The sequence below is a fragment of the Phyllobates terribilis genome, unplaced genomic scaffold (genome assembly GCF_046119375.1).
Source record: "Phyllobates terribilis strain yellow unplaced genomic scaffold, ASM4611937v1 Scaffold_13__5_contigs__length_258822181, whole genome shotgun sequence".
Classification (NCBI taxonomy): Eukaryota; Metazoa; Chordata; class Amphibia; order Anura; family Dendrobatidae; genus Phyllobates; species Phyllobates terribilis.
Window position 1 is genome coordinate 66,551,223 of NW_027362773.1, and position 12,283 is coordinate 66,563,505.

The 12,283-nt window shown below is 38.9% G+C and overlaps 1 protein-coding gene across 5 annotated transcripts in view; it reads right to left on the reverse strand.

Moving 5' to 3' along the window:
- The window catches only part of WT1 (WT1 transcription factor), an 89,016-nt gene that overhangs the window by 39,172 nt on the left and 37,561 nt on the right, over positions 1–12,283 (reverse strand). For 2 of the 5 annotated variants that reach the window (XM_073659442.1, XM_073659441.1), the window contains one exon: positions 6,647–6,724. The exons of 2 other annotated variants lie outside the window; for them this stretch is intronic. In XM_073659442.1, coding sequence (XP_073515543.1) covers positions 6,647–6,724 — 78 coding nt within the window. Of the gene's footprint in view, positions 1–6,646; positions 6,732–12,283 lie in introns of those variants that run through there. One more of the 5 variants, XM_073659440.1, reaches the window with a different exon arrangement.

The window sequence follows — 12,283 nt, forward strand, 5'->3', positions numbered from 1 at the left end:
GGGTAATGTCCAGGTCTGACATGCTACTGTAAGGAGACTTATAGGCGATGCAATGCTCCTCTGGGAAATTAAATATGCAAATTACCTCTTCAGAGAGGAAGAAGACTTGAACTCTAGTGCCACTTACTGGAAGCAGCAATCCGAAAATTCATTATCGACCCTTTAACAAGTCTTGCCACATGACTTAGCACAAAAGCCAAGCCAGAATCTCAATTTGCAGACACTTGTTTCCGGTTGTCACTAGAATTGTAGCATTGTAGTTCTCTTCCTCTCTGAAGATGCAATTTGCATATTTAATTTCCCTGAGTCAAGTAGTGGGAAGATAGGACAATATTGTGCCACTTCTGATGAAGAAGTTGATTCAACTTTGAAACATGTCGAGATAAACCACATGGTCAATGGTCAACCTGTACAATGTCTTCTGGATTCTTGAATTATATCAGCAGAGCATACTACTATTTCTATCCTCCCACTACTTGCCATATACAGCAGGATCTCCCGACCTAAGAGTACTGCAGCAGAGTCAATCCTTAATTCCTTGGTTGTGGGTTTAACCACCCCAAGAGATGAGCAGTTTACCTCTCTGCTATTCAAATTTGTCCATCAGATAAGACCCTATTGCGCTTGGTGTTCCCTTAATCTCCCAGAGGAGCATTGAATGCTCTATAAGTCTACTTATATTTGCATGTCACCCTCAACAAGGAGAAACGTTACTCTTTAGATCCCAGCCAGAGGCCTCTCATACAGCCAAATCAGATCTCATGATTTGCATTGAGGAGGGGCAACACTCTGAAACACGTGTCTGCAAATTGGTTTGGCATTTATCCTAAGTCATATGGCAAGGCTTGTTAAAGTTTCGATATTGACTCTTAGGATTGGTAATTCCAATATGTGGCACTAGAGTTCTAGTCCTCTTCTTCTCTGAAGAGGTAATTTGCAAAAGACATTTTTGGTAACGGCAATTTAGGGACGAAGACATATTGGATATTGGATTTCTTTCTTTTCTTTTTCCCAACATTGGCTATTAAAAGACAGTTATGCTGCCCCATATGCACAAGCCCATTTTCAGCAAGTTTGGCCGACATTAATCTAATATGGGCAGCACGGTGGCTCAATGGCTAGCACTGCACTGCAGTCTTGCAGTGCTGGGATCCTGGGTTCGAATCCCATCAAGGACAACATCTGAAAGACGTTTGCATGTTCTCCCTGTGTTTGCGTGGGTTTCCTCCTGGTTCTCCAGTTTCCTTCCCACACTCCAAAAACATACTAATAGGGAATGCATATTGTGAGCCCCGATGGGACAGTGTCCATAATGTCTGTAAAGCAATGTGGAATTAATGGCGCTATATAAGTGAGTAAAAGAAATAAATATACAGTGGGGAAAATAAGTATTTGATACACTGCCGATTTTGCAAGTTTTCCACCTACAAAGAATGGAGAGGTCTGTAATTTTTATCATAGGTACACTTCAACTGTGAGAGACAGAATCTAAAAATAAAAAACACAAAATCACATTGTACGATTTTTAAATAATTAAATTGCATTTTATTGCGTGAAATAAGTATTTGATCACCCACCAACCAGCAAGAATTCTGTCTCTCACAGACCTGTTAGTTTTTCGTAAAGAAGCCCTCCTACTCTGCAATCATTACCTGTATTAATTGCACCTGTATGAACTCGTTACCTGTATAAAAGACACCGGTCCACGCACTCAATCAATGACCCTCCTACCTCTCTACTATGGCCAAGACCAAAGAGCTGTCTGAAGACACCAGGGACAAAATTGTAGACCTGCACAAGGCTGGGATGGGCTACTGGACAATAGACTATCAGCTTGGTGAGAAGGCAACAACTGTTGGCGCAATTATTAGAAAAAGGAAGAAACACAAGACGATTGTCAGTCTTCCTTGGTCTGGGACTCCATGCAAGAAATCACCTCGTGGGGTAAGGATGATTTTGAGAAAGGTCAGGGATCAGCCCAGAACTACATGGGAGGACCTGCTCAATGACCTGAAGAGAGCTGGGACCACAGTCTTAAACATTACCGTTAGTAACATACTATGCCGTCATGGCTTAAAATCCTGCAGGGCACGCAAGGTCCCCCTGCTCACGCCAGCACATGTCCAAGCCCATTTGAAGTTCCCCAATGACCAGATGATCCAGAGGATGCATGGGAGAAGGTCAAGTGAAGTGATCAGATGAGACCAAAATAGAACTTTTTGGTATCAACTCCACTCTCTGTGTTTTGAGGAAGAAGAAGGATGAGTACGGCCCCAAGAACACCTTCCCAACCATGGAGTATGAGGGGGAGAAACATCATACTTTGGGGGTGCTTTTCTGCAAAGGGGACAGGATAACTGCACAGTACTGAAGGGAGGATGGATGAGGTCATGTATCACAAGATTTTGGCCAACAACCTCCTTTCCTCAGTAAGAGCACTGAAGATAGGTCGTGACTGGGTCTTCCAGCATGACAATGACCGAAAAAACACAGCCAGAGGAACTAAGGAGTGGCTTCGTAAGAAGCATTTCAAGGTCCTGGAGTTGCCCAGTCAGTCTTCAGACCTAAACCGAATAGAAAATCTTTAGAGGGAACTGAAACTCAATGTTGCCCTGTGACAACCCCGAAACCTGAAAGATCTGGAGAAGATCTGTATGGAGGAATGGGCCAAAATCCCTGCTGCAGTGTGTGCAAACTTGGTCAAGTACAGGAAATGTCTGACCTCTGTAATTGCAAACAAAGGGTTCTCTACCAAATATTAAGTTCAGTTTTTCTATTGTATCAAATACTTATTTCATGCAATAAAATGGAAATTAATTATGTAAAAATCATACAATGTGATTTTCTGGTTATTATTTTTAGATTCTGTCTCTCACAGTTAAAGTATACCTACGATAAAATTTACAGACCTCTCCATTATTTGTAGGTAGGAAATCTTGCAAAATTGGCAGTGTATCAAATACTTATTTTCCCCACTGTATGTGACCATCTTTAGCCTCATTCCTGTATGAAATACTAAATACATGAAAATGTGATTCTACCGTCATTTAGTCTCTAACTAAAGGCTGTTATTCTACTATAAATAACTTTACAATGGAGCTCCAATGACTCCAAATGTAGAGCTCCACTTTATAGCCAGAGTTGTAGTTGAAACTGGAAATCATGGTATATTTAGAACGCGTACAAATAACTGGGCTCATTCCAGTTATATAATGCCATATAATGTTCAGAAATAGTGTTACTTCTCCTATACATATAACGCATTAGAAACGTCAGGTACAAAACCCCTTCCCGACTTGGCTATTTTCTGTTTTTGCGGTTTTTGTTTATTCCTCCCCTTTTTACAAGAGCCATAACTTTTTTATTTTTCCATCTCCATAGCCATGTGAGGGCATGTTTTCTGTGGGACGAGTTGCACTTTTGAATGACTCCATTCTATTTATCATGTAATATTATTGGAAAGTGGGAAAAAAATTAAATTGTGTATAAAAATTGCAAAAAAAAGTGCAATTCAAAATAGTTTATTGTTTTTTTTACTTGCCATGTTCACTATATGGTAAAGATTACCATACGGTGAATATCATTCTCCCGTTCAGTATGATTATTGAGATAGTATGCAAATTGCCTCTTCAGAAAAAAAGAGGACTTGAACTCTATAGCGCCACCTATTGGAAACAGCCATCCTACAAGTCACAATCAACCCTTTAACGAGTCTTACAATATAACTTAGAATCTCAATTTGAACACAGGGTGTTTCGGGCTATTGGCCCCTTGCCATGGGTGTGGAGAAGAGTGAATATTCATTTTCTTTAGCTGCGGGCACACGTGGTAGCTGCAGCTAAATGGTCTTCCAACAATCTTGAAGGAGTTCCCAGAGATGCTTAGCACTTGTTGGCCCTTTTGCCTTCACTCTGCGGTCCAGCTCACCCCAAACCATCTCGATTGGGTTCAGGTCTGGTGACTGTGGAGGCCAGGTCATCTGGCGTACAACCCCATCACTCTCCTTCTTGGTCAAATAACCCTTACACAGCCTGGAGGTGTGTTTGGGGTCATTGTCCTGTTGAAAAATAAATGATGGTCCAACTAAACGCAAACCGGATGGAATAGCATGCCGCTGCATGCAATATATATACAGTAAGCATATACTCGAGTAAAAGCTGAGGGGGGCTTTTGCAGTATAAAAATGTGCTGAAAAAGTCGGCTTATACACGAGTATATACGGTAAATCAAACTTTCTGCTATATAGGTCTTTATGAATTCTTGTCTATTATTTTCAGAAGGGGAATATTTACCTTGAGCAGAATTTTTTTTTATCGATCTGAGTTGGTGTAACTTTCTGGTCTGATAAGTTTCTTAAATTATCTTTGTAGCAGTTGCAGCTCCTTTTTTCTAAAATGGAGCCCAAACCCTCTACATAACCATAACATTCTTTTTTACTTCTAGCCACCACTTGAGGGAGCTCTAAGGGGTGTCCCCATCGCCAAGATCCTATCCCAATATGTAGTAGATGTAATGATAATAATATTAGGAGATACCTCAAATTAGAAATGTAATATAGTTCTTCAGATTCACTATGTCACTCACCCCATATGCAGGGCATTGCAGTAGCTTAGGTATCCATGGTTACAACCACTAACAGCTAATAACTGTCACTGTATGAGTGGTCATAACCATGGATACCTAAGGTCCTGCAATGCCCTGCGCATGGGATAAGTGACATAGTGAATCAGAAAAATGATACTACATTTCTAATTTTAGGTCTTTGCTTTTATTATTATTATTATTATTATTACACCTACTATATATTGGGATAGGATCTTGGAGATGGTAATACCCCTTCAAGCACCTACTACATACAGTTAAAGGGAACCTGCAGGCGATTTATGCTGCCCAATCACAGTCTGGCTGCACAATTACAAGAAAATATACTTTGAAGATCTGGCTGTGAACCATAGCCGGAGACAAAACTAGTCCGGCTGTGCTCCTGGAAGGCTTTCCCCAGCACTGCACTGATGACAGATCTCTGCTATGTACACACAAGGGAGAAACCTGTCAAAATGCCCCTTTGGGGTTAGGATGTCAGTTCATGGTTTAAACTGGTTTAGTTTTCACCCTCAAGATATAAACAAGAATGTTTTCATCCACTGACACCAATAAGAGATATTGAACACGGCAATAAATTAAAACACAAAGTATATCAGACATTTGTACAACTATTCATCACATGGGCTTCACCATTCAACATCCCTTTCATTCCACTTTGAGACTCACTTTCCCTGCCATGTTTCACCACATCAGATCTTACACACAATGAGGCCTCAGACAATTATCCTAAAAGTTGTATGAGATGATAACATCTTTTTTCTTCCAGAAACAGCAGTACTCTTGTACTAAGGTTGCGCTTAATTTTGTAGCTCAGTCCTATTAACTTGAATAAAGTTGAGCTGGGAGACCACACATAACCCATGGACAAGGGTGGCACTGTTTTTGGAGGAATTTAGTTCAGAGAACATTATTTTAAATTTTTAGCCTATATAGAACAAAATAAAGTGCAACCTGAGGGCGATTATTATGGTAAATCTCATCTAGCCCAGACAGTAACAGTAAAAATGATTGAACATGTTATAAAATACCTATTTAACACTTGCCGTGGTAAAAATGAGATTCTGCTCACGATTGTTACTTTTACTTTTAGGCTGTGTGCCCACGATGCGTTTTTTAAGCGTTTCCGCAGCGGCAAAAACGCTGCAGAAACGCTTAAAAAATGCAAGGTAGAAGGCCTGCCATGTTCCTCAATGATAATCCGCATGTGCTGTGCACATGCTGCGGAAATTTCCGTTGCGGATTATCATTGCGGAAAAAAACGCAGCACTACCAATTATTTTGCGGAAGCACTGCGTTTTCGCCGCCATTGACTTGCATTAGAACACATTTATTCCGCTTCACTAGATAAGCACATGCGGAATACATGCGTTCAATGGGCGGATGGTACCCAGGTCCGGAGGAGAGGAGACTCTCCTCCGGACCCGGGTACCATAGAAAACTGTAAAAAAAAGAATAAAATAAAAAATAAATATTACACTTACCTTCTGATGGCCCGCGGTGCGCTCGTCCTCCCTTGCCGGCAGATCACAATGGACTGGAGGACCTGCGCTGACGTCATAGTCATGTGACGGGTCACGCGACGCTGACGTCGGCAGGTCCTTTAGTGTACCGCGATCTGCCGGCAGCCAGGACGGAGCGAAGCAAGACTCCGGGTGCGATCGGAAGGTAAGTATAGATTTATTTTTTTATTTTTAAACATTCTTTCGGTCACAATATGTAAATCCATGCCGTTTGCATGGATTTATATAGTGTGACCAAGTTGACAAGCACTTTCCAAGTGATGTTAAAATCGCTTGGAAAGCGCTTGTCAACCCGCATGCAGAAATGCATATGAAGAACGCTTCACATCCCTATGTCCCTGGCAGGAAAAACGCATGTAGCCTTAGAGTAAATAATTTATGGGTGTTGTGTCATTCACAAGCTGTCTGCTGGACGGCTTTTACAAGTTCTGCAAATCACTACTTATAATAGCCAACTATAAGTCGCCTTATGTAAAAAGTGAAAGGAATAAAACTATAAAATAGATTAGGCAGAGTCTTACCTCTTCAGTGATGTACCCAAGTTCATCTGATTCCATGCCATACAATCCAGCTGTGAGGTCATTTGGTAGAGGTTATCACTGTAAAAACCCCAACATAATAGACACTGGTTGTTGTAGTGTATAAAACATACAAATAATATCTCAAAACTTATTTCATGTGCCTCTGTAAAAGTATCTATTCACTGCAAACTTATCCCTGTGAGACAGATTTTTTTCAGTTCTTAAAGAAGTACTCACTCCTCCCATCAAAGTTTTTATCCTCTTAATATATTGCAGTCATCATATTATACAGCACTGTGTACTTACAATTGCTCATTTCTTCCTTCTATTCAGTTAATTCTTCTCTTTTCTATTAGGTCTATGACATCACGCGATAAAAAACTGACTAGCTGAATAATTCTTAGTAGAAACAGGAAGTCAATTTTCCTTGCATGAGTCATCATTAGAAGTATAATTCTACATCACTGCAAAGTCCCTGACAGCCCAGCTCCACCTACTGTTCAACTCCCAACCCAGCTGCTCCCACTCTCTTTTATCTCTCTTCTTTGTTTCTTTTTGTCATTGACATAGGATTGTGTAGTTCTAATGCTGACTTATGCAGAGAAAAGAGACGACCCGCTGTTTCTATATTGAGCATAGAAGAATTCAGCTAGTCTATTTTTTGTCATTTGATGTCATTGACCTAATGGAAAACAGAAGAATTAGCTGAGTAGAAAGGCAAAATAAGCAATTGTAAGTACATGGTGCTGTATAATATAATAACTGTAATATATTAAGCGGATAAAAATTTTGATGGGACGAGTGCTTCTTTAAGGACACATTTTTAAATGGAGTCTGTCATCACAAATTTATACTTCATACTAACCACCTAGCCTTTAAGGAGCATTGTTCTTTTAGTTTTCTTATCTGTTCCTCCATTGTCCCAAAAAATAACTTTATTGTAGTATGCAAATGAAGGTGTTTAGTGCACCCTTGTTGTGGCTAAGTGCCTTGGTGCAAAGTGGGATCTACTTATTTAGACTATGTCCATTCCTTGTATGCTGTCAGTGCTGTCTTATCCAGAGCCAGTGCTGCCTGAAGATAAACATCTATTATGTACACACTGTCCCTGTGCAGCAGCAAGCACAGACATCGCTCTCTCCTCGCTGCTCCCATTGCCACAAAGCTGTGCTTGAGTGATGTGAGCATCGAGGAGAGGGGGATTTGTGTGCACTTACTCCGGCAGTGAAGTGATAGCAAAGAGGATGAGTAAATGTCAGAAGCAAGGAGAGAGGGATTTGTGTGCACTTACTCCGGCAGTGAAGTGATAGCAATGAGGATGAGTAAATGTCAGAAGCAAGGAGAGAGGGATTTGTTTGCTTTTCCTGCACAGATACAGTGCGCACAGACAACCCTGGCTCTGGACAACACAGCACATAGTCAACAAACAGAAGGAGTGGCCGTAATCTTAATAAGAAGGGTGGAACTAAGGCATTTAGGGAAGCCAAGGGTGTCCAGAGCATCCTCATTTACATATTACAATATAGCTTTTTTATGGTGCAACAGAAGAACAGATTAGAAAACCTAAAAAATTATTTCTGTAGTTGCTGCATCTCATACAAGGCTGTATCATTAGTTTAGGCTTAATTTTGGGGTATCACACTGCCTCTATGTTGTCCTGGCAGGTTTTGTAAATTGAAGGCTCTAAGGCCAAGTTCACACGTTCTGTATTTTACATCACTATTTGTAAGCCAAAACCAGAAGTGGGTGATAAATACAGAAGTGGTGCATGTGTTTCGATTATACTGTTCCTCTGATTGATCCACTCCTGGTTTCGACTTACAAATACTGATGTAAAATACTGACCAAGTACTCTACGTGTGAACGTGGCCTAAGCCCTAGTGCATTTTCTTAATTTTTTTACTACCATCCAGTAATCCATGATTTTTGATAATATGATGCCAATTATGTTTTATACATTTACAAAAATATTTGACTATATGTTGTGGGAACCTTTCTGCTACATAAATCATATAATTTTTATATTTATATTAGATGTGTAGTTCTACATATAAAAATATATTTTGGATTCTTGAAAATTCTAATAAAATAAACACGTTCACCCTAAAAGAAATGTGTCTGTAAATTAAAAAAAGGAACATTTTATCCATGGTAAATATCTGTACTTGATACTTGTCTTTAAGAGCCAGACTTCCTTTATATCCAACAAATATTAATAGAATTTTATTTTAAAATATATTGGTTGGTTTGGTAAATATAAAAAATAAGAGAAGGCATGAACATAAATGTTTAGAGTTTTTTAGATTTTTTTTTTCGTGTTACACCATTGGCATATTAAAAACACGAAATAGTTTTTGTAAAAAACAGGAAAAAGTTAAATGAAGTTATGGACATAACAGTAGTGTTTATTTGAAAATTCTTGGAATTCTTCGTAGGATCTGTCTCCCCCTTTTCTCCAATTATAAGTAATGACAAAGAGAACTCACTGGTTATTTGGTTATTATTAAACAGACTGTGTAAATATATGACTTAAAATATTTCAACTCTTGAGGGAATCCAAGAATGGCATACATGTATCAGATCGAAAGTGAGTGTTCACACACGTGAGAGTAGTACAAGAGACAGGTTTTATAATTCACAGTTCTCATTTAGTTTAACACCGGCTTTTTAAATCCATATGCACATACATAACAACATGTAAATCCTCAAAATGTGAATGTTTAAGATCCACTGTGGAAACACCTCTAAAATGGCCACTTTGGTGCAAGTTTTCATAAACACTCTTTTGTATACCAGCTAGGGGAATTGTCCTACCAAAATTAGACTATTACAACTATTTATACAGTGAGTGCCCTCAAGTGGTTGCTTTAGGCAGCTAAACATTTGTCTTTTAACTTTATCATCAAGTAAATAAAATTAGGGAACATAGACCTCTGTCAGAGAAATCCAGATATAATATGTAATAACTGAACATTTTTTAGTGGTTCATTTCTAAGCAAACAGTGTGAATAACTATGAAATGGGATGTATGAACAGTATACAATTTACTACAAACATATACAACTCCAACTCCAACAAATCTTGAGACACTGTGTAAAATATAAAGAAAACAAGAATGAATAATAATAATAATAATAAAACAAGAATGAATAATAAGAAGAAGAATAATGCATTGAACAAGAATAAATAATAATAATGCAATGATTTGGAAATCCGTAAGCCATATTTTATTCACAACATAGGACACTGATTAGAAAGTGAAAGACATAAAAGTTTTTCATTTTATTTGAAATAAAAAAATTAATGTGGAAATTAATTGCAGCAACACATCTGAAAAAAGTCAGGACAGGGTTAGTAAAAGGCTAAAAAAGTAATTGGTACTGTTGAAAAACCTAGCATCCCTTAGGATTCTGTTACCCAATCTCTGTGCGTTCTCTGTGGCACGGTGATGCTACCTTTTTCCACAAGGAGGTGTTCAGTCAGTGAAGAAATAGTCAGACAGTTCATATCAGGAAAAGAAGGCTTTCAGCGGCACTCTCCACATGTGGTATTCAGGCCCGTAGAAGCACTATAAGGTGCAAAACAGCCATAGCCTGCACATGTTTTGCTGACATTCCCGTCGCCTTTTATAATTATTAAACATGATTTGAACACATTTCTGATGTGTACTAATTAAAAAAAGCTGGAGGGTTAATTTTCAATGAAGTCACATGGCTGTGTATAAAAAGAGCATGTTAGAGAGGTAGAGACTCTCAGAAGCAAAGATGGTCAGAGGTTCACCAATCTGTGAATAATTGGAACAATTTCAGAAAAATGTTCTGCAATGTACAATTGCAAAGCCTTTGCATATCCCTCCATCTACAGTGCATAATATCATCACAAGATTCAGAGATTGTGGAAAATCAATGTGCAAAGCAGTAAAAACAAGCAGGATTCGGTCGTGCAAATCTCTCCATAGGTTCAGGAATACTTGTAGAAATCATTGACTGTGAACAGAGCTCACCATGCAATCCACAGATGAATCAAAATTTGAAATACTTTATGGAAATCACGAACGCCATGTCCTATGGACTCAAGAGTAGAGAGATGATCCAGCTTGTTATTAGCACACAGTTCATAAGCCGTTCTCTGATGGTATGAGGTTATTAGTGCTTGTGGCATGGGCAGCTTACACATCTTGAAAGGCACCATCAATGCTGAGCATTATATAGCGGTTTCAGAACAACACTTGCTCCCATCCAGACAACGTCTATATCAGGGAAGGCCTTGCATATTTTAGCAAGACAATGCTAAGCCACATAGTGCATCCAGCACAACAGCATGGCTTCACAGAAGAAGAGTTAGGGTCATGAACCGGCTGCCTGCAGTCAAGACATTTTTTCCAGTAGAAAACATTTGGTGCCTTATGAAGAGAAAAATCAAGCGAAAAAGACCGTGGAGCAGCTGGAGTCCTACATCAGTCAAGAATAAACTAACTAAAAATAAAAAAAAGGAGTGCCAGCCGACTGGATCGGGAGTGTGTTGTGGAATACAACAAAACAGTGGCGCTTACTTAGTAGGGGGAATAGTCCCCCCTAATACAGATTCACCTTTCCTCCACAATGAATTGGGCTCCAGGGTACGGAGTAAAACAAACTGTTCCAGTCCAATGATATGGAACAGGATTTATTCAAATGCTCAGCATAAATAAGTACACCCCAACAGATTTGTCAGAAAACCTTTAGTTTCATTTCAGAATCAACATTTTTTATGGGATACCATACTACAAAATACTCCCAGAAATGTGGGCCAATATATTTATAGTCATGGCCGAAAGTGTTGGCACTCTTGAAATAGTTTCAGATAATGAAGTATTTCTCACAGAAAATTATTGCAATTACAGTTTTGTTATTACACATGTTTATTTCCTTTGTGGGTGCTAGAATAACAGAAAAAAGGGCATTTTGAACATAATTATTACACACAAAACCCCAAAACTGGGCCAGCGTTTTTCACCTCTCTTTCTTTATGTGTTCAATACATTTCCCTGTGTCATTTCCCAATTTTACACATAACTTAATTTATAGACAACTATGTTTGGTTTCTTTGCCTGTGTGGATTGGATGTGTTGTTACTGACATCTGGAGAGAATTTCATGTCACTAACACCTTTAGAAATATATTTAGTTAGAAAATTTATGGCGTGTTCAATACTTATTTCACTCGCTATACAGTGCCTACAAGTAGTATTCAACCCCCTGCAGATTTAGCTGGTTTGATAAGATGCAAATAAGTTAGAGCCTTCAAACTGCAAACTGCAAACGAGAGTAGGTTTTATGAACAGAAGCATAAATCTTACAAACCAAAAAGTTATGTTGCTCAGTTGAATTTTATTAAATTTTAAACATAAAAGTGTGGGTCAATTATTATACAACCCCTATGTTTAATATTTTGTGGAATAACCCTTGATTGCAATTACAGCTAATAATCGTCTTTTATAAGACCTGATCAGGCCGGCACAGGTCTGTGGAGTTATCTTGGCCCACTCCTCCATGCAGATCTTCTCCAAGTTATCTAGGTTCTTTGGGTGTCTCATGTGGACTTTATTCTTGAGCTCCTTCCACAAGTTTTCAATTGGGTTAAGGTCAGGAGACTGACT